Consider the following 22,115-nt stretch of genomic DNA (forward strand, 5'->3'; position numbering starts at 1 on the left):
CATTCATCCAATAGAAATAGCCAAAAATAGATAAATCATGTTTTTTCTTAATGTGCCAGACTTTCTTCTTACTTGTCTCATAAGCTGGCAGATTATTGTAATATTTTGGAATGCGATTGATCAATAGATTTTCCAGGTGCTGTGAAGAACAAAGTTCCTAAAGACTTAAAAATACCTCAAATTGGCAAACACTTTGACTAGGGAGCTTTTAAATAACCAGAAACAATTTGGCAAATATCTTAATGACACATCATGACAGTTCTATGGAAAGCATGTTGCATGGTGGCTTAAAGCAGGTAAATGTCAGAACTTAAGCACTAATCCTGGTGTGTTTGCTTTAAGCTCTCCTGTGCCTCAGACGGAGACATCAAGGACAATTCAGGTAAAATGTTTGTATCACGTTGTGACGCAATGAGCATCTTGAATAAGTTGCTTTTCCTAGAACTGATTTTGTCGAGATATTATTTTGACAGCCCTGTTTTAGAGAGAGCTTAGGACATTTATGCACCAGACTGGATGTTTTTTTTTTTGTTTGTTTGTTTTTCATGTCTCGTCACAGATCATTTACTTGATTTAGGTGTAGTTCTTTCATTCTAAAACATGAAAATGCCTTTTTTGAAAGGCATGTTCAAAAAGTGCATGTTTTTTTTAACATTTCTCTGGACTACAATTTTCACTTTACTATTGCTACTGAGGAAAATAATTTATTTTTGTTGAAGGCACGGGGTTCTTTCTCAGAAAGAGCAGAAACAAATATGTTTATTATCTTAATTAGGGCAACACAAATAACAAGGAAGTTCAGCAACTATTTATAAAAACTGTATACCTTAAAATGCTGATTCATTGTAGAGCAAAGCAAAAGACAAGATAACATTAGTAGAAGTGAATAGATGAATAAAAGTGCTAACATCCTCCTTGTCCCTTGAATGCAGTTTTACCAACATTTTATTGGTATTACTTATTTTTTACTATTGATCTCTCAGTGTTTGTCGGGTACTATCAGACACACTGACTGTAAACTCTGAAGAACAAATTCTATTTGTAAAGCAGAGCATCGTTAGTCCGTAAACCTGGTTCTAGTTCATACACATCTTTGTAGTGTAGACTGGTCTGGTCCGTACAAATGTCTTCAACACCAACCCAGTTCAGTTTCTGTGTATCTTCCATCATATTTTCTCTCGTGATCAAATAGAGTCAACAACGGCAGATTGTTATGGGTTCTGCTCCAATCGAAAGCTTTAGTTTGGATCCACCGTTTGTTTTATATGTTCAGGAAAGAGACTAAAGAAAATCAAAACACAGATACCTCTAGATCAGGACAAAAGCATTTTTTCCCCCTGCTATTTTAAGTTCATAAAGCTTTTCGAGTCTATACCACCACCAGAATATCTAACAGAATGAATTTACATCATTTGGACATTTCTTCACACAGTTACCATAACTGATTTGAACAGTAGCAAACCCATTATCACACTTTAAAAAGAAAATCCACACTTTAGCCTAAAATAACAGCAAACAGGGTCCATGTCTAAGTTTTCTTTTCCTTTTTGAAGACGTTTCCATCAGGCTGATTTCTCCAAGACAGGGTAACTACACTCACTCCAGTCTCCTGCAGTCTGTTCTGGAGCTGCAAGACAAAATTAGAAAAATAAATTAATTGTATCTTTCCATTTACACATTGGATTTTGTTCTCATGTGAGGCGTAATCATTTGTGCACTGCAAACAGTTCTGCAAAACTTGCCTTTGTCAAGATGATTCCTCTCAGAACAGGGTCATTCAGGTCCACAGAGTTGTCCGTGCGAAGTCTCATCTTCACAACCTGTTTTTTCCCTGATTTGAAAAAGTAGCATAGCATTAGCTTGTTTATCCATTTTAGCCATGTTCCTAATTGTTGAAATAAAGATGTATGAAATACATTGTTGTATATCAATTTGACATTAGTCATTTTAATTAATGATGTCTCAACCAAATCTCAAATGTCCATCGTTGCGTTTTATTTTGTAAATAGGACAGTTACTGCTACGCCCTGACAACAAACTTGTAAGTCTAGACGTGCGGGCTAATCTTTGCTAATCAAAGTCAATTTACATTTGGTTAACAGGACCATCCAAGTTTGCTTGTTGAACAAATTTTAGTTTTTTTGTCTAGTATGCGAGTGGCTTTCCCCTATTTTATGGATGTTTCAACATTTGGTGTGCCGTTGTTTCGATGAGCTTCTGTTATATCGGCAGATTCATTTACATCTGATATTGCATTCATATTTCTAACTATCCAATACAAAGATCATATTGACAACTATCCAATAGGAAGCTCATAACAATAACTCTCCAATGAGAAGTGTTGTAACCTCTATAACCTGTGTTGGATCAAAATATTGGAACTGACTTGTAGAAACTCCCCTTGGGAAAAAAAAATCTACTTTTTGAAAGACTGCTTAAATGTAATGAGTTATTAAAAGCATAAATCCTTTTATCAGACAGGAACTCGGTATAGGAAGATGCCCATTCTTCATTCTGTCAGACTGGACAAAATCATCCTGATCAGGACACTCCTAGTGCTTACAAAATGGAGCTTCTCGCCTCCTCTTCTTTTCTTTCTTCTGACTTTAAACCACACTCACCAGGACGGTCAAAACAGACGAAAGGTAATCTTGTTTCGCAGGGCAAAAACTTCCATCTTCCCGATTTCCCAGAAGATGTAACACCACATATGACTGTCATCGATCCAATCATGTTTGAAACAGAATCCCAGCTGGTAAAGTTGACACCGCTCCCATCAGACCAGTGAAGATTTGGATCTCTAAATAGACCAATCCAATGACGGTATCCACCGAGCATGGAGACCTGGATCTTCTGGTAATCTATGTCATTCTTGAAGATGGCGAGGTCGATGAAGTTCTTTCTGCAGTACGTCTGAGCATTGGACCAGGATAATGGTTCTTTCCCAAAAACAAATTCAGGCTTCGCCTGCGAGCCTGTAGTTGAAGGGAATAGAGGACAAAGGGAGCAGAAGTTCTACATTTTACAAAAATGCTTAAAGGAATAATACTTAACACTGTAGTTAATATTTACCTTTGTAACAAAGAAAATATCGTTCGTATGGACACCTTTCAGTAATCCAGCCCCCATCGTAGTGGAATGACACACACATCCTGTCTGGTTGATCAAAACTAGGTTCACTGGATGAAGTTCTCCAGTGTCTGTAGTCGGCTCCGCTCCCCGTGAGGCCATCGGACCATCTCCAGTCAATTTCACTGAACAGACCAATCCAGACATCAGAGCTGTGACCAGCAGATGAAAGAGTGCTCATGAATCGGTTCTTTTCTTCTGAGCTTAGAATGGTTGCCAGGTCTGTGTGGGTCTGTCTGCAGTAGGTCTGAGCTTCGGTCCAATTCAGAGATTGATTAACAAAATGGTAGACAGGCTGAAGAAGGAGGCAGGTGGAGAAAATGACCCCATCTGGAAGGTAAATACAATTTTTTTACTTTTGTTTTGACTGTCTCCAGATGAAAACATGAAGTCACTGACCTGAGAGAACCAAGACTCCCAACAAGAGCCTCTCCATCGTGATGCTGCTCTGCTGTAGAAAGTCCTGAGGTGTCTCTGAAAAGCGATCTGTCTTTTTGCTTGACATAAGGATAACCTCTTCTGTTGAATTGTGCAGAAATGCAAATTTTTGTTCACTCCCTAAACAAATATTCCTCATTAGAAAAACAAACACAGTCATGAATGACAAATTAAGCTGCTAATGTGACATTGAGAGTCTTTGTTTACAGGTAGTCATAGTTCTTATCTAGGGTCATTATGGAGCAACTTGCATTGTAAGTTTTTTATAAAAAAAAAACTGGAAATGCAAAACAATTTAATGTATTAATAAAATTTAGATGAAAACTAATCATTCCATGTAGCCACTGAATTGTCATTGACTCATTGACAAAGTGATACTGACAGACGAGGCAGCTGCAGAGGACGAGACATTCTGGAATATGAATATAAATTCATGAGAATACAGGATGTGACACTAATATTGAGTCAATTGTCTGTTGACATGCAAAAAGGCTTTAAGTGACAGGCCATGGGAAGATTCTACTCTGGAAAACATATTAGATTAGCAACATGGTTACTTGATTATACTGTAATCAAGTAACCATGTAGTCATACCTGATCATTACTGTGCCGTTGTCTCGTATGGACGTGTCATGTTCGGAACTGGGACAAAGCTGAACATGGAACGTGAGTCGTTTCACTGAACACATGCTGATATTTGCTTGTGTGACAGCAGAAAAGCTAATGTTTCCATTTTTGGTGTGCGAATCTGCAGCTGAGACGGTCTCACCAGTACTGGTGTTTTACTCAACTGGTGCTTTGACTTTCACCTCCATCCTGAGTGTTTTACTAATCTTAATACTGAACAAGATGAATGAGAGGGCCGGCAATTTCTTATTCTTTTCTGTTTTCGATTTACTAAACCAGATTTTGTGTCTTTCATAGAGTTTAAAGTGAGTCTTTCAGCTCACCAGGCATTAAATAAAGAGGTAATTGCCAAATGTTAAACTGACATACAGACGTAGTAAAAAAAAATAGCTACACAACATGTCAGTTATAGATTTAATGTCATCTCAAGCAAACAAACCGAGACACCACAGTTATTTTTCAATAATATACATTCACAAAAACAAAACAAAACAAAAAAATTCAAAATATACGTCACAAATTTAACTACCCAAATAATTATGCAGAATTGAAGAGCTATTTTGTTTCAGAGGAATTAATTTTTTTTTAAAATCACTCTAGACTGGAAGTCACAACCAGTTTCTGTTAAGTATTGAATTATATTTCTCTGGACCTCTGTTACGGCCCTGGGCCTTATAGCTGGGTTGCGTTGTTTTTGTTGACTGCCTTTTGCTCCCCCCCTTCACAGGTGTTTCTGATCTGTTAATTTGGAGACCAGATTATTTAAACCTGTACTCTCCTTCGGCATCCATTTGACCTCCTGACCCCTGTGGTGCGCTGCTGTCGGGCCTCAGCTCCCCTCCTTTTGCACATTTGAGTTTCTTTGTTTTTGCACCAAGACACTTCCATATGCACACACACAACATATCCAAGAATTTGCATTATGCCACTGACACTAACATTCATAATCTATTGTTGTTTTGTTACTATTCCTTTTTCTTCCCTTTGGCCACTGCGTGGTTTCCCATTTTTGTTGTGACCTTGAGCCAGTCGTAACAACATCATAGAAGTAAAGAAACAGTTGAAATGATAATTCAGAAAATCAGTGCATTGGTTCAGGATCACAGTCATAAAACTGAAAGTGATCCTGAGCATATCTGAAAAACATGCCAGTGAGGACAAAAGAGGGGAAAGTTGCACTTTTGTAACCAAAACTTTAGAGAAAACCAGGTTGAACCCGTTTCTCCTCCTCTATATTTCTGGCTGTAGTTGAACAGATTTGCAAACAAGTTCTTTTCGTCTGAGCTTAGAAAGGTTGCCAGGTCTGTGTGGGTCTGTCTGCAGTAGGTCTGAGGTTCAGTCCAATTCAGAGATTTATTAACAAAGTGGTAGACGGGCTGAAGAAGGAGGCAGGTGGAGAAAATGACCCCATCTGGATAATAAATGAAAGACTTTAAATTTTTGTTTTGACCATCTCCAGATGAAAAGATGAAATCACTGACCTGAGAGAACCAAGATTCCCAACAAGATCCTCTCCATCATGACGCTGCTCTGCTGTAGAAAGTCCTGAGGATCTCTGACAAGCGATCTGTCTTTTTGCTTTATATAAGGATACTGGCCTCTTTGAATGTCTGCATAATTCTGTTAAATTACGCAACAGAATTCAACAGAATTGTGCAGACATGCAAATTTTGTGAAGTCCCTAAACAAATCTCTCATTAGAAAAAGAAACAAAGTCATGAATGACAAATTAAGCTGCCCATGTGTTAGGATCTGTGTTTTCTGTGTAGTTATTTTTTTTTTAGGTTTTTCTGTTAGTCCAGTTTCCCCTGTGAATCTGTCTTCCCTGTTGATTGCTCCCAGCTGTATCCAGTTCCCTGATTACCTTCCCTTTGTATTTAACCCCACCTGTTGTCTTTGTCTGAGTCGGATCCTCGTCGTGTGTTATGTCGTCAGTCTGTCCCCGTGCCGTCTCTGTTGGACTCATCATTAAAATTTAATTATTTTCATCATCATCCTGGGCCTGCCTGCGTCTCATCTCACCTCACCAAAACCTGAATCATGACAGTATGTAACATTGACAGTCTTTGTTTCCAGGCAGTCCTACAGCTGCTCTCAGGTACATATACGTTATGGAGCAACTTGCATTGTATATTTTTATAAAAATCTGGAAATGCAAAATAACTTAATGTATTAATAAAAGTTTAGATTAGAGATGTGCCGATCAGGTTTTTTCCTGCCGATACCGATCACCCATGAGGGCCGATCACCGATACCGATCACATAATTATTATTTATTTTTTATCATAAACACTACCGGTTACATTAAGTGGAAAAAGGAACCATGAATTCACCTTAATTTAGACAAAAACTTGTTCTTAATAACTTTTTCCAAGAAGAAAACTAAACAAAACAGGCATTGTGCAAATTGTACTGCTATTGATAATACTGTCTTTAACAGACTCATAACATATGAAGGCTCTGAAGAGGCTAAATAATGCAAAGAGCCAAATTAAAACCTCTCAACATTGCCTAGAAGTTCAAGTATAAAACTTAACATTCAAAGGCAAAAACAGGATCCATTACAATAAACAATCCAGATTTACTGAATGAAAACTTCCTGTTAGCATGGTGGCTAGCTGATTAGTGCTAGTTCTGAGTGGCTGTTTCTGACTGAGCGGAGTAATTATGCAGAACAGGGAGGAGATCGATTTTTTTCTTCAGATTATCTGTCTCATGTTAGGACAGCGAAAGTTTTAATACGTATGTAAAATGTTTTTTTTTTAAGTTAGATGCTGCAGCTTTAAGCAGGTTCGGTGTGAGAGTCACTACCAGGTGGAGGAGAAGCGAAGCTCCATCTGTCAAATATTACTACCTGTAGCGTAGCAGAGGTTCAACAGGAGAGCAGAACCAGAGTCTGACATCGCAGCTCGAAGACTTAAATAATTTTCCAGGTTATTTGTTTAGCTTTCTGACCGTCATGCTAATCCGGGTGAGTGTTTGTAGCTGTGCGCTGCTTTACCTGCTTACCTCTTTTTTACTGCAGTGAGCCTCGATGTAGCCAAACTCCGTCAAGTATGGCATTGTTTTTATGTCATATTAGATTCGTTGTGTTGATGCATTTTGACCTGCTTCACCCCACGTGCTTTAATTTTCCACCGCAACACGCAAACTTCCCCATTCACTCAGTGCGATATAGTTCCACATCGCTTAGGATTTGTTGCTGCGTGTTTGCGCAGAGTGAAGGAAAAAGGAGACCAGCTGCACAGGCAGGCTGCGAAATGAGATGCAGGTGATCGGTATCGGCAACAAGAGCCAATGATCGCCGATCACCGATCATGCACTTTTTCACGGAAATCGGCCCGATTATAATCGGTGACCGATCGATCGGCACACCTCTAGTTTAGATGAAAACTAGCTATTCCTGTATCCACTGAATTTCATGAAATCTGGCACAGATCACCTGGAATACTTTAAATTCTCAATCATAGGGTAGAAGACAAGTATAAGATTTCACACAGGGAGTTTTATTCAAAGAACTAACGCTGTTGGAGGTAGAGGTCCTCAGAAATAAGTACATAAAAATGATACATATTGCAAAAACGGGTGCTGTATCCTATGCTCACAAACAGCTTAGGATGTTGGCTATTTTTAATATGCTCTAACTACTCTTCCATAATTTTAGAGACAAGGTAAGATTTCTAATTAGTCATATCAGTCTTAATTATACAAAATAAACTTGACAGTTTAGGTTTTGTTTTAAAGCTGCAGTATGTACCTCTTTGTTAACCGTACACTTAGACTTGCTCTCTTCTCCGTCCACAGCCCCTCCCGCACAGAGAAAACTAGCAAGAACACGCAGGCTAGTAAATAAGGCTCTAGGAGGTTGTGGTATTGTGGTAGTTGAGGTGGAGAGGTTAACACAGTGGACCCAGGTTTAAATGAGAGAATTGATGCTTTAATGGTAAGAGACAAGATACACAATCTAGGCAGTACAGGCAAACAAAGGCAATTAGCTCTCACGCTGGTAGCAACGGGCTGAAGACAACTGACAATAGACAAGGACCCGACAGGGAAACATAGACACAGGTGTAAATAAATACACAAGGGCGTAATGAGAGACAGCTGGAGAGAATCAAAGGGTAGGCGGGGCAACATGGCGACTTAATTAAACACACACCTAAATAAACACACCGAAAAACCAAATCCTCACAGGAACAAACCTACATGAGACAATCACACACTTACCTCCTCTGTCAACCACTGATGTGGACTAAGAGTACACAGATCTGAACGATGTATGACAATGCTCCGACCTTTAATTTGTGAAGGAACAACTGTTTTTCCAAAGCAAAATTAACTGGAAATCAGATACACACACACACAAAAAAAATCAAACCATACATTTTAAAATTATACAATAAAAATAGATATTTTAAAACATTAAAATATGCTAAACATCCATATTAAAGAAAACTGCAAAACCACACAGAGTGTGCAATGTAATACATAAATGTCAGTTATGTTATCCCTTGTAAGCCACCTTATGAAACATTGAAATGCAGGTGAAACATAATCTTTCGTGGATTATTTCTTGTTTCATTAAACTGAAATTGCAGGAATGAATATTAGAACATTTGTCCATCAGATTATTTCAGTTTTTTTAAAAAAGGTCTTCCTTATGTCGAACTGAAATAGTTCCTCAAAGGTGAAACCATACCTGGGATTCTTTCTTCTGATGATCAGCATCTGCTCCTCTGATCTTTGTTTTAGTGCCTTGTGAAGATTTGGGATTTGGTACTTTCTTTGGGGGATTTAAATACTTGGACTTTGACTGACCAGCAGGACTTTCCCTCTTCTTCCATTTCTCTTCATGATCCTCTGCTGGTTTTAGACACTGTGACGGTTGTGTCCAGAAGTTTTATTGGAAGACCATGCTGCATAATGTGTTCGACATATTGACCTTGTAAAGATGAAAACATGTTAGAGATAAATTCTGCTGATATGAGGTACTTCTTCTTTGCCAGTCCGTTCGCTTTGACCAAACCAAACCAAAGCTCAACGTGGCAGTTTGTTTCTCTGGTTTTGCAGGTTTCATGTATTTCAGCAGCTGTTGGTGTCTTGTGCCGTGTCAGATCACCAGGCAACAAACCACTCCAAAAAAGGATGATCCCCATGTAGTTCTTAAGAAGAACATCAACTACACCAGGACAGCAGAAATTATTTTCTGTGTTGACTGATTAACAGTTGAAAAGCCTGTGTAATGGATGACTTTGCAACATTGCTGTTGCTTTTCTCAGTATTGCTGTTTCCTGCTTCTGATGGATTCTGACTATCTTCATCTTTGCTTGACTTTTTTTGGGGGGAGATGAAGCTGTCAAGGTAGGCTTGACTTGTTTTCATCAAAGGGATACATTCTTTTGCGTCAAAGAGCACACAAATGTTATAAAATACCTCCATGGCAAGTTGTAGACTGGCAGTTAAAAAGATACCCAAGCAAAAGGTTTCATAGTCTTGTATACCTCGATCTTTTGTATGTTTCCCAAACGCTTGGGTCACAACCTTTATAATGTGACTAGAGCACAGATGCAACACCGTGAAGTAACTTGGTAACAATAAGTGTAATTAGCAAGTTACAAAATGAACAATACCTGCATTGAGCACCTTTGTCCGTATTCCTTGGCGATTACACAAATTACCTTCACCCACTTTAAATATTTATCATTTGTTTGAAAAAAGAAAGAACCAGCGACAATCATTATGTAATGACTTTCGGAGATAATGTGCCAAAATTTGTAATCCGTGTCTGTGTGTAGGTGTACTGCAAAATGATCAATCTGAAGGCGCTGAAAATAACCCTTTGAGGTTGAGTGACTGCTTGCTTCTTTAATCACTTTTTGGGTTAACATAAGTATGAGGTCATTGTGGAGTCTTGTACACTTAACTGTGATGAAAATTTTCCTTAAAACATCTTAAGTTAAGCTTTTTTGTAGTGTTCTCAGCCTTAATTTCTTCAATTGGTGTCTGCCTCAACATCGAATAGTAGTAATGACTGACTCCGTCTGCTACTGTTTTGGCAATTTAGTACTGTGAGATGACCTTTGCTGTGATTTAAATAAACTGAACTGAATTAAGGTAATGCGACCTCAACTTTATGTTTCTGAATCAAAAGGAGAATGACGATGTAGACATGGAAAAAGAAAACGACAAATGGATGAGTGGCAAACAAGAAGGGAAAGAAGAAAACAAAGTCAAAGGTAAGACTTCTCTAGATGAAGTCTAAGAGAATACCAGCATTTCCCTGAAGGAAACAAAAATGCCACTTCTATGAACATATAGCTTTCAGCATAATGATAATGAGGCAAAAGAGTTGAGTCAAAGTGACAGAAAAGGAATGAGCCAAAGTGAAATGCATGGAACACAACTACCCTGCAGTGTTATCTGGAGAACATTAAGCAGAGGTTGCCTTTTGGGAATGAGTGTTTCATGTCCTCAAAGGTTTTCTTTCTAACAAGAGAAGAGTGGTCTACAATTTAACTGCAGCACAGAAAAGATTGCAGAGCGTTTAAAAAAGGATGGACTGAACTAATGAGCAATGAAAACATCCACCATAAACAAGTATTTTGTTCTTTGTTTCAAACTGAACAAAGTCAAAAGTAGCTGTAAAAGTTGCAAAAGCATTACTGGAGAGGTAAAGCTGTGTGCAGATTCATTGGCTGCACTTCTTGTACTTTCTCTCTATTAAGCAAGACCCTAATACAACACTGGGGGAAATATTTGTCCAAGTCTCAGTCCAAGGACAGACTAAGCACAGCAGTGATGAAGAACGTACACGGCACTATAGACGAGAAGAACATGAGGAATGTAAAAGTAAATTTGGTGAATTTGGTCCTGTGCTTGTCCACACGAAACAACTCGCAAGTGCAGATGAGTTAAAGCTTTCTGTGGGAAATGTAAATGACGTCAAATCTGTTGCAGTTCTACAGAAAACCTCAAATGAAAGGAATCTCAGAGATGTTTTTTCACGAAGTGCTTCGAAATTCAGCAAAAACAAGACAAGGAACAACCAAGAACAAAAATGAAACTCGGCAACATCCAATACATTGCAATTTCTCCATTTGCAATGCACACATATTCAGAATCTTCGGTGATTATTATTCAGGATCTACAGAAAAAAAGACAGTTGCTACTGTCAGTGTAGTTGCCAAGCCACAGCCGACAGTCGGGTCCCTGTTTGTCAAACGCTCACATCACATCAGACAACAGCAACATGCTGGTTGACGTGCTTGAGTCGAGACTACTTCGGTGTTTTTCATAAAACCAAAAGAACAAGCCAAAAGACTGAAACAGATTTCAGTTGGGCTATGACCCATTGCTGCAGTTCAGGTCTTCAACAAGTGTTCAAGAATATCTGAAGATTTACTTCGAAGTTTGCCAAAAGAACAAGTCAACACAACTGACAGTGATAATTGTGTGCTGCTCACATGCTGAAGTTTGTCAGCATGAACATTTTAAAAGTGCAATGCACCTAGGTCACCACGCAACTTTTCTTTGTATTGCTTTGCCCTTCTGCAAAATTCATCCAGAAAACAGACAAAAGGTTGTCAAGAGAATTTGTCTCTCCTCAAAGAAGCCACAAGGACACAAAACACAGACAATCTGAAAATGAAGAATGAAGATGAGGACCATAAGCTAGTCGCTCCTGCAGATTTGCCAAAATCTCTAACTAAATCCTTGCCTTTCTATTCTCCTCTAAGTGATTGTAAACCAAGCAAAGGAGGAAGCGGATAACGAGGACCACAAAGAGGAAGACCAACAGTCAAATCTGTATTACTGTGAATCTGTGATGGATGTCTTTCTACATTTGGCTGGAAATGTTCCTCTTTGGTCAGGCATCATGATGAAAAGTTTTGGGAAAACTCAAGACAGCAATGCAGCGGTGGAGAGCTGGTTTCGCACAACAAAATCTGTCATTCTGATGTCAAAACTGCATCAAAGAGCAAGAGCAGAGCAACGAGTTTATCAGAGGAAGATCCATTTTTTAATCAAAATGTTCTCGATTCTGAATTAACCAGAATTGTGGTTTAATTTTGGGCTTTTTTAAAAATTGTTTTCTGTCACGTTATCCACTGTCACCACAAGGTTGAGACGACTTATCGATTCTAAACACAAATTGTGTCTGTGTATGTTAAACACGACTGATCTTAATGGATGGGTGACCTGTCCAGTATGGACTCTGCTTTTCACCTGTTGGACAGTGACACAAGCTTCCCTTTAATCCTGCTAAGAAACAAGCGCAAAATCAAAATTGACAAGTATGACATGTTGCATGATGTCTCGGGTCAAACGATTTTGATTTTAAAACAATTTTCTGTGCTGTTTAATCAAACAGGTTTGAGCCAGCTGCTACAATATACCACACTGCAGTAAAAGACAAAATGACTGTGGAATTCCACGAACTCGGAACTGACAGGCATGACTATGACGGCCTGGCAGAAATGAAAAAACCTGGAAGTGGAGATGTAGGGATGGCAGATGAACATTAAAAATATATATTAAAATCTAAAGTAAGTATTGGACACACTTGGCAGTTAATAAAAAGACAATCAACTCAGTTTTGTTTGTGTTTTAAAAGTAACATAAATGACATACATTTTTAAATGCAGTGTATGACGAAGCAGCTGGAACAGCCGCAAAAGACAGGGAAGCAATGATGAGCTGGTGACCTAAATCAGTTGAATCTTATTACTAACAGGCCAAAGCAACGAAGCGCTGCGAAGGCCAATTGTAATCATACTGTTCTTATTGTTATGTTTCTTCCACCCAAATGAATCGCCATGACTTGGCGTACATGTCAAGCCTGAGCCTGAAAAAATTGCATATTTAAGGTTGCACCCCCCACTTCCCCCACCTAGCTCAACAGCGCCACCCGGTAACTTTAAAAACACTGCGCATTGACCTTACTTTATCATAGAGGCATGGAATTTGGCACACTTGTACAAAACTGCTGAAATCACCCTTTAATAAAGTTTCTCAAATCAAATAAAGGTTTCACAAATCACACATTTAAATATTCTGCAATTAGTCGAGAATAATCTGGTCTAGGTTTGAAGAGTCTCTGTGTCAAGCTACAGGATGCAGTGGCAAAACGTTTGTGAAATGCATCACATGTAACTGTCATGATCCGTAGTTTTCTGTGTTTATTTTTGAGTTATTTCTGTGTTTATTGTTATCCTGTTATCCTGTTCCCTGTGAGTCTCTGTCTCTGCGTCTTCCCCGTTGATTGTTTCCCCCTGTGTGTATTTAAACCCACCTGTTGTCTGTGTTCTTTGTCGGATCCTTGTCATGTGTTGCCTGTTTCCCCGTGCTGTCAGATGTTCCTCGTGCTGTTCTCTGTTGCTCTGTTTTCTGGATATTTTAATTAAATTCATCATTTTCACCACTTTACCTGGGTCTGCCTGCGTCCTCATCCTCACCTCAACCCACCGTTTATGACAGTAACATGTTTTTGTGTGTGCCCAAAATGAAAGACAACCTTCTGCTGTACTGCAAATGAGCTGCTTTACTGCTGTGTAATATAACTAAAGACCCCATCTCTAATCCACTGCCATCTACCGAGAATGCATTTTAACCAAAAATCTCAAAAATGAAATGTTTTTAACAGTGTTTTGATGTTTCGATGTGCTTAAGAGATGTAATTAGTTATGTAAACATTTCTTATTGACAATTTTTACATGTTCTGAATGTTTAAAGTGTTTGGAAAATAAGAAGAAATGAAATTTATCAATTTCAAATAATCAGGTAAAAAGTTTTGTCAAGCAAGACACAATGTCCATTGTAAAACACATTTGTTGAAATAGCATTTATGAATGGAAAATTGTTGCAATGTTTCTTTGATACTTAAACTATACAAAACAAATTACACCTCTAGTAATCTTGGAACATCTCCTGAAATGACAAATATGAGGCATGTGGGACAAAGTGAAATGTATTTTGTTGCTAAGGAGACAGCCTCTTACAAAAGAATAATCACAGCAGCGACATATTAAGATTGGGACAAAAAAAAGCATTTTGTTTTGCACGTGGGCATCTCACTAAATAACAGAACATCACCTCCATTTCTATGTAAACTAGTTGCACTTTTAATGATACAGATGAAACAGTTGCTTCCATAACTATTGGCTTGGCTAGGCCAAGTTTTACTTAAAAACATAGCCTGAAGGCTGTGCTTAAAAATTAGGTCATTAACAAAAAAAAAAAAGAATATTACTGCTCACGTTCTTACATTAACTAATATTCTTTCTAAAGAACATTACTTAATGTAATGTTCAACTACCACCACAATATTTAAGATGCTTAAGCTCGCAGAGTAAGAATATAATGTGCTCACATCATTTGAATGTATTTCACACAGTTACAATAATTGAGTTTTATAGAAGCAAATATTTTACTTTAAAATGATAAAAAATGTATTTATTTTAACCTACATATAACCTCTATATGTATTTAATTTCCTTTCGGAAGACGCTTCCATTGGGCTTTTTTGTCCACTTCAGTGTAAATCCACTCACTCCGGTTTCTTGCAGTCTGTTCTTGAGCTTTAAGACAAAATTACAAGCCATTTAAAAAGTACAGTTTTTCTACATTTTGAGATCAGATTGAATTTTCCTCTAATTAGTTTGTAAAAAAAAAAAAAGCAGATCTTTACATTTACATCTGAGGTGTAATTATTTGTGTGCTACAAAGTGTTTTTATTCCAAACTTGCCTTTGTCAGGATGTTTTCTCTCACAACAGGGTCATTCAGATCCACTGAGTTGTCTGTGCGAAGTCTTATCTTCACAACCTGTTTCATTACTGATTTAAAATAAGAAATACAGCAATAGGTTGAGTACCCATTTTAAAAACATGTTCTTATATGACCAAATAAATGAGTATGAAATGCATTGATATGCAAGTTTCACATTAGTAAATGGGCTGAACTTGTATGTCACATTTCCAGTTATTTTCACCACCCAAAGCGTTTTCTACTCCAATCTGTAGGCAACTTGAGGTTAGGGGAACATTGGCATGGGCCAATCCCCCTTCTGACCAACACCAGCATGGAGGCTGACCGGGAATTGAATTCATCAATTTCAGGGCGAACTCCTACCGCTGTTGTCATGTTGCCACCATGTCTGTCGAAGGCATGCTTTTGTGTTTGGAGCTCAGAGTTCCACCTAATGTGAGTCGTCTTGACTTGTTATATTCATGTTCTGTGGAAGTCAGATTGTGCCACTGAGAATTTGCATGCCAAAGGTCCTGCCCTTGACTGCCAACTACCTATCTTACGTGGCACCTGATCTCAAAATTTATGTCTGCACATGGAGTACGACTCCTGTAGCTTCATTGGGCGGAGCCCAGTTTTGCCCCAAGATTGAAAGCTCAACCACCAGGTTCCTACTGGTGAGTTCACCTCAAGACCTGACTGTAGGAGGGAGCCGTGGTCTTCCTTCCTGCTGTCAGACAAATCAACTGAAGTGGTCTTGTGACTGAAGTGGTCTTAGTCTGACTCCAAAGCTGGTTTGCCTTGGGAGAGACAACCAGGAACTAAAACTACAGATAACATAGAACTGTGGGTAATGGGGCTACACAGACCCCACAGAAAACTAAAGAGATGATTTGATGAAGGGTGACTGATTTGAGCTTCATCTGCTCTTATACAGTATGTAGTGGTAAAGAAAAAGCTAAGCCAAAAAACAAAGCTCTCTATTTACAGATCTGTCTATGTTGAGAGGTATCACTCATAACCCCAAAAATTGAGATCCTGGATACAAGAGGCAGAAATTAGCTTTCTTTATTGGGGAGCTAGCACTCAACCCCACAGTAAGGGTGAAAAACGCCTTCTATGAACTGAAAAGTCTTAGTTAAGATGATCGGGGCATTGATCAGTATGCCTCCTTGTGACCTGGAGACTTTCCAGGTGTGTCCCACCGCGAGGAGGAAACCATAGCGAAATTAAATCTCACTTAATATGTTGCAAACCCCTACATCGAGGACTAAAAGAGAAAACATGGTATTTTAACTTAGTTGTGCATTGTTGTGTCAATTCAGATATAAGAAACAAATGATAAAGCCATGCATTTCTTTATTACTGCATTGTAAATACATTATGGTTTTATCCTAGTTAGTCCTGGTAAGATCAAGATATTGAAATTGACTTGCAGAAACTCCAGATGGAAAAACAACTCTGCTTTTCTCACAAAAAGCTGACCTGCATAATTTATGGGAGTGACTTAAGAGAAAAACTGATTAAAGATAATAAATATTCAAAGCATATAAATGTCATTTTTTAAACTAACATTTAGTAAGTATCAGACAGCCACTCAGCATATAGAGATAACATATCCCAATCATGTCCAATTCTTCCTAAAATACACCTTTCAATAAAAAGAGAGAAAAACACTCACCAGGAGGGCCATAACAGACAAAACGTAATTTTGTTTCACAGGGCAAAAACTTCCAATTTCCTGATCTTGCAGAAGATGTAACACCACATATGACTGTCATCGAGCCAAGCGGATTCATAACAGAATCCCAGCTGGTAAAGACGACACCGCTCCCATCAGACCAGTGAAAATTGGGATCTCTAAAGAGACCAATCCATGGATGGTAAGGACTAGGCACCTGGCTCTGTACATTCTGGTTGTCTGTGTCACTTTTTATGGTGGCGAGGTCTATGAAGTTGTTTCTGCAGTACATCTGAGCACTGGACCAGTTCATTGGTAGATTCACAAACACAAATTGAGGTTCCGCCTGCAAGCCTGTATTTGAAGGGAATAGAGGACAAAGATGAGTAGAAGTTCTACATTTCACAAAGACGTTTTAAGAATGATGTCACATTTAATATCGTTAACCTTTGTAGCACACAAATGGGCGATTCTGTGAGCAACTAACATCATACCACTCCGCATAGTCTGGGAACATCACGCAGAATTCAACGGCGTAATGGAAACTAGGTTCATATACTGATGTTCTCCAGTGTCTGTAGTTGGCTCCGCTCCCCGTGAAGCCATCGGACCATTTCCAGTCGATTTCATTGAACAGACCAAACCAGACATCAGAGCTGTGACCAGCAGATGAAAGAGTGCTCATGAATCGGTTCTTTTCTTCTGAGCTTAGAATGGTTGCCAGGTCTGTGTGGGTCTGTCTGCAGTAGGTCTGAGCTTCGGTCCAATTCAGAGATTGATTAACAAAATGGTAGACAGGCTGAAGACGGAGGCAGGTGGAGAGCATGACCAGGTCTGGAACATAAGTTAGATTTAATTTTTTTTCAGCCATCAGTGTTGCTTTATTAAATAGCATTTAATACCAGATTGAAAACATATCGTCACTGACACTCACCTGAAAGAACCAATACTCCCAACAAGATCCTCTCCATCGTGACGCAGATCTGAGGACTGCAGTAGAAGGTGCTGAGAGTCTCTGAAAAGTGTTCTGTCTTTTTGCTTGATACAAGGGAATTTGTCTCCCTTAGCAACGTTGTTGTCATGATTGACAATAGGTAAATGATGTATACAACAGCACTGAGTAGATTTGCAAGGTTTGTAGGCTACCCAAGCAAATTGTTCTCCTTAAAAACAAACACTATCATGAATGACAAATCAAGCTGTTAATGTGACACAGAGTGCCGTCTTTTATAGTTTCTTATATACGTCTAATTACATTATGTAACTGCTGGCATTTGGATTTTATAAGTCAAATTTTATCAGATACACTATCCCTACTCAAAAGTTTGGGGTCACCCAAAAATTGTCCTTTGGTTGTTTAGCTGTCAATTTGTTGAGATAATCTGAGGAACTGTCACCTCAAACTGCTCCCACTACAGCAGGGGTCATGTCAGAGTTGACACAGCAAACACAGCAAAATAACACAGGAAAGACAAGAGAAAGTTAGATTCTGAATACTCGCGAGGAGAACAGACAGAGATGTGCTTTCAGTTACAAATCTCCTACCGCTCTGAAGCACATTTGCCTGCCCCTCTCTTTTTATTGTCTTTAGGATCCCTAATCACAGAGAGCGCTGTAACTCTAAAGGGAGGGGGAAAACACTTCATCACACAGTCACAGTGCCAATATTATCGCTAACTAACAACACAATCTATCTAACACTAGCTAATCCAGTTCCTGACCCGGGATCAAACAGGACAAGTTGTGAATCTTCATGGCGATGGTTTTATAGCTATCTAAGAGGTCAAAACAGGCCGTTCTGTGAAGAGCTGCTGTCACTGCTCTTCTTCAGAGAGGCCCTCAGAGAAAGGAAAGCAGAGTGATCAACAATACAGAAACATTTCACATTTCTTAAAACATATGACTAAACTAAATAAGTAAGAATACATAAACTAAGAACATAATGAAGATATAACAAATAGTAGATAATAATACAATTTACCCAACAGGTCACCAACTCCAGTCCTCAAGGGCTACAATCCTGCAACTTTTAGATTCACCTCTGCTCCAAAATGTCTGAATTCCCTCACCAGCATTCGTTCCTCTCTGCAATAGGCTGGAAACGAGAAGTTTATTTGATCCAGGTGTGTTTGAGCAGAGACGCATCTAAGAGTTACAGGATGGTAGCCCTCGAGGACTGGAGTTGGTGACCCCTGCACTACAGTTTACTAGGGTTGAGATCTGGTGATTGTGCCGGCCTGTCCATTATAGACAGAATACCGTCTCACTGCTTCTTCCCTAAATAGTTATCGCATGGTTTGAAGCCAAGCTTTCTGTCATTGCTTTGTCAGACAAAACTGGCTCCAATAAAGCGTTGTCCATGGGGTGATTGTCAATATGCCTTTTACCCGATCTTCTACTTCAACAGCACAAAAGCATCCCCAGCCTATAAGGCCAGCATCCTGGAGTAGCATATTAACTTTGAGGCTGATGTTTTGTGGGTTTAATGAATATACCAGTTGATGACCTGTGAGATATCTGTTTCTAAAACTACAGACTCTGAGGTCCTTATCGTCTTGGCCTGTTGTTTAACGGGTGCCTCCAAATTCTCCTCCTGTTCTGGTTAGAGCCAGTTTGTGCTGTTCTTTGAAGGGAGTGGCACACATCGTTCTATGAGATTTTTACTGTCTTGACAGTTTTCCTCATGGAATAGCCTTCATTTATCAGATCAAGATTAGACTGAGAAGTTTCAGTAGAAAGTTCTTATTTTTCTGGCCATTTTTAATTGAATTGAACACATAAATGCTGGTGCTTCAGATATTCAGCTAGCCAAACAAAGACCGCTTTTATTGCTTCTGTTATTTAGTGCAGCAGTTTTCAGCTGTGCCAACATGACTGCACAAATGATCAATTAGCACTTTAACATGATAAACCTGGATTGGCTAACAAAATTTGCAACTGGAGTGATGCTGAAAATGGGCTCTGTACATCTTCTGTAGATTTTCCAATAAAAAGCTGCCACTTCCTGTTTTAACTTCAAATTTTTGAAGCATGAAATGAAGTATCAGACTAAAAACTGCTTTAGTATCTTTGTTATATACTTCTGCTTTTTGGGTATTTCTTTCTATTATATTAATTCATCAGTACGTAGCTCAACTGGGATTATCAAATCTAAAAATATTGAGTGCTTCCAGAGATTTTTTAAAAATCTTCCTGTTTTACATTAAGTGTAATTGTTTGTGTTCATCCTAAAATCTAAATCCTGAAAAATATCCGGGAATCTCCTGCTACGTTTACCTATTTAAGATGATTAATTGTGAAAAAGTTTATCCGTCAGACTGACTTATCAGTGATTGTGCTTGTTATATTTTATTTTCCTCTCATTCTTAAAGACTTCTCAATGGAGGCTCTTTTCTCCAATTCACTGTATTCCAAAGCTGGGAGACGCAGCTTGTACAAATCTTTTTAAAATTGACATCATTTGTTGAAATCAACAATCTGTGCTAAACATAACAGACGAGTAACTGATTGGAGTTACTCATTTACAAGACATGATCCTCTCTGTTAGCACTGCTATATGGAATGGAACAGGAAAAGATTATCTTTATAATGAAAGGAGCTGTAGCCTAAAAAAAACAACAAAACTTTAGCTCAGTGGTTGTTTTATGCAAAGCCTATAGCACACAGTAGGCAAATTTAAACAAGGGTGTTGTCAACCTGGTAGGCCTGTGTGTGTTTCCTAAGCAAATGGCTCTTAAAAGAAACCACCACACACTATTTTGAAGACAGTGAATAAAACACTCATTTATGATGAAGGCAGATTATATTTTTCCTGTTTGACATTTTTTCTTTTTCCACTTTGTTATTGGTCCATCTAATCTTCACTCTTATAATTTTATTCATCGGCAGTTTCTGTTTCTCTTCATGTTTTGATTGTTTCTGTTTTGCTTGTCATGTTTCAGCTCAACCTCATGTGAATTCCTTTTAGACAACTAATACCAGACTTTTTTTAAATAAGTATGTAACTTTTACAGAAGATTGAAGCTTTAAAGGTGTGTTGTGCTACTTTGTTGCTCTATGTCTGAAGTTAACTCAGTCATTGGGAATCTATATTGGCGAATCACAGGCTAACATTAAATATTACTTCTTGGCACCTCACCGATCTATGACAATTTTCACTATTATCTCTGCAGCAGCATAGACATAATATAAGAGTAGACCCTCATGGACCGCTCTCGCCTACTGTCGCTGACAAGATTTAGGGCGGCCATCTTGGAGCGGTCCACCTCTCCACTCAATGTTATGTTTTTAGCAGCACAATAACGTATCAGCGCATTTAATCGATCATAACACGCTTTTTTGTTACTGGAAACCATATTCAAACATCTATCAAAGCTACATTTATAAACAATTATATTTTTAAGTATGTTTTAAATACATAGTTCAGCATATTTAAATATGCTTAGTGGCTATAGCAATAGAATAGGAACGGGATATTCTGATATTGATGTATAATGAGCATATTACAAAGCACACAGCCGTTAATAATTTATTTAATAAATTATTTAGTAATATCAATACATATTTATATAACTATGCAAACACAGATAAATAATGATTAATAATGACACAAATAAATAATGATTAATACTGAATAATATATATTGGATATATGTTTATATATATGTTTTTCAGCTGAGGATTTCTAGCTTCAGAGTGATTCAGCAACTGAGATTGAGTCCAAAATCCGATGTGAGATTCATCCGTGCTGCAGTGAATCCATCTCTATTTAAAGATTTCTCCCTCTTCTTCCTCACATCGTGTCTTTAGGAAACCTTCAAAACAAAATCGGAAGATTTTGGATGTATCTTGCTTTTGACAGAGTGAAAGAATTACATATAAATAATAGTCTTTACCACCTGTGTAAACTTTGCTGGTGAATGTTATAACACGTAATATAAGTTTTATAATATATGTTACATTGTTTCATTTCTAATATAGGCTCTTGTGTCAGATAATCTGTCAATGTTAGAGAATAATAATTTCTTTTTTTAGATTTACAGAATCTCAGTTAGCCTTCATAGCGGGGCTGAACCCCGGTATTACACCAAGCACTATAGCTAATATTAGCTGGTATCTCGCCGGTGGACATAAATACAGTAAAGTAATATTCTAATCACAAAATATACACAATAATATGTCCATATTACTTCAGTGATTCTTGAAAATAGGGACAAAATGGGTTTTAATTTTCCCATATTTTTTTTTATTATTTCTCAACCTTATGTATGCAAATATGACAAATAATGTTTAGGAAATGTAAAGATGGTAAGGTACAGGCTCCCAGTTGCAACATTTTTTTTTTTAAATTACATTTTTAATCGACCTGACCCAGAACTTTGTCATCACCATCTGACAAAAATAAATATAAAATGATTTTTAAAATATCCCATTAGTGATATTTTTACTCATTTTACAGACAAATGCTTCTCAAGAAACAAAATAAATATTATTTA

At 38.1% G+C, this 22,115-nt stretch overlaps 2 protein-coding genes across 2 annotated transcripts; both read right to left on the reverse strand.

Annotated features, from left to right (window-relative positions):
• Positions 1-742: 742 nt before the first annotated feature.
• LOC106912358 (secretory phospholipase A2 receptor-like) lies at positions 743-3,674 on the reverse strand. Its single transcript, XM_014979173.2, has 5 exons — positions 3,529-3,674; positions 3,073-3,459; positions 2,622-2,975; positions 1,743-1,831; positions 743-1,627 (listed from the first exon to the last, which is right to left on the reverse strand). The coding sequence occupies exons 1-5, from the start codon at positions 3,632-3,634 to the stop codon at positions 1,529-1,531; spliced, it is 1,035 nt and encodes a 344-aa protein (XP_014834659.2). The 5' UTR covers positions 3,635-3,674; the 3' UTR covers positions 743-1,528.
• Positions 3,675-13,384: 9,710 nt separating this feature from the next.
• LOC106912359 (putative C-type lectin domain family 20 member A) lies at positions 13,385-17,643 on the reverse strand. The gene is made up of 5 exons (XM_014979174.2): positions 17,555-17,643; positions 17,068-17,454; positions 16,621-16,974; positions 14,940-15,028; positions 13,385-14,771 (listed from the first exon to the last, which is right to left on the reverse strand). Exons 1-5 carry the CDS (start codon positions 17,589-17,591, stop codon positions 14,670-14,672), a joined length of 969 nt encoding a protein of 322 aa, XP_014834660.2. The 5' UTR covers positions 17,592-17,643; the 3' UTR covers positions 13,385-14,669.
• Between the last annotated feature and the right edge of the window lie 4,472 nt (positions 17,644-22,115).

This window comes from Poecilia mexicana, unplaced genomic scaffold (assembly GCF_051168715.1).
Source record: "Poecilia mexicana isolate PSO_F unplaced genomic scaffold, ASM5116871v1 scaffold_18, whole genome shotgun sequence".
In the NCBI taxonomy this organism is placed as follows: domain Eukaryota; kingdom Metazoa; phylum Chordata; class Actinopteri; order Cyprinodontiformes; family Poeciliidae; genus Poecilia; species Poecilia mexicana.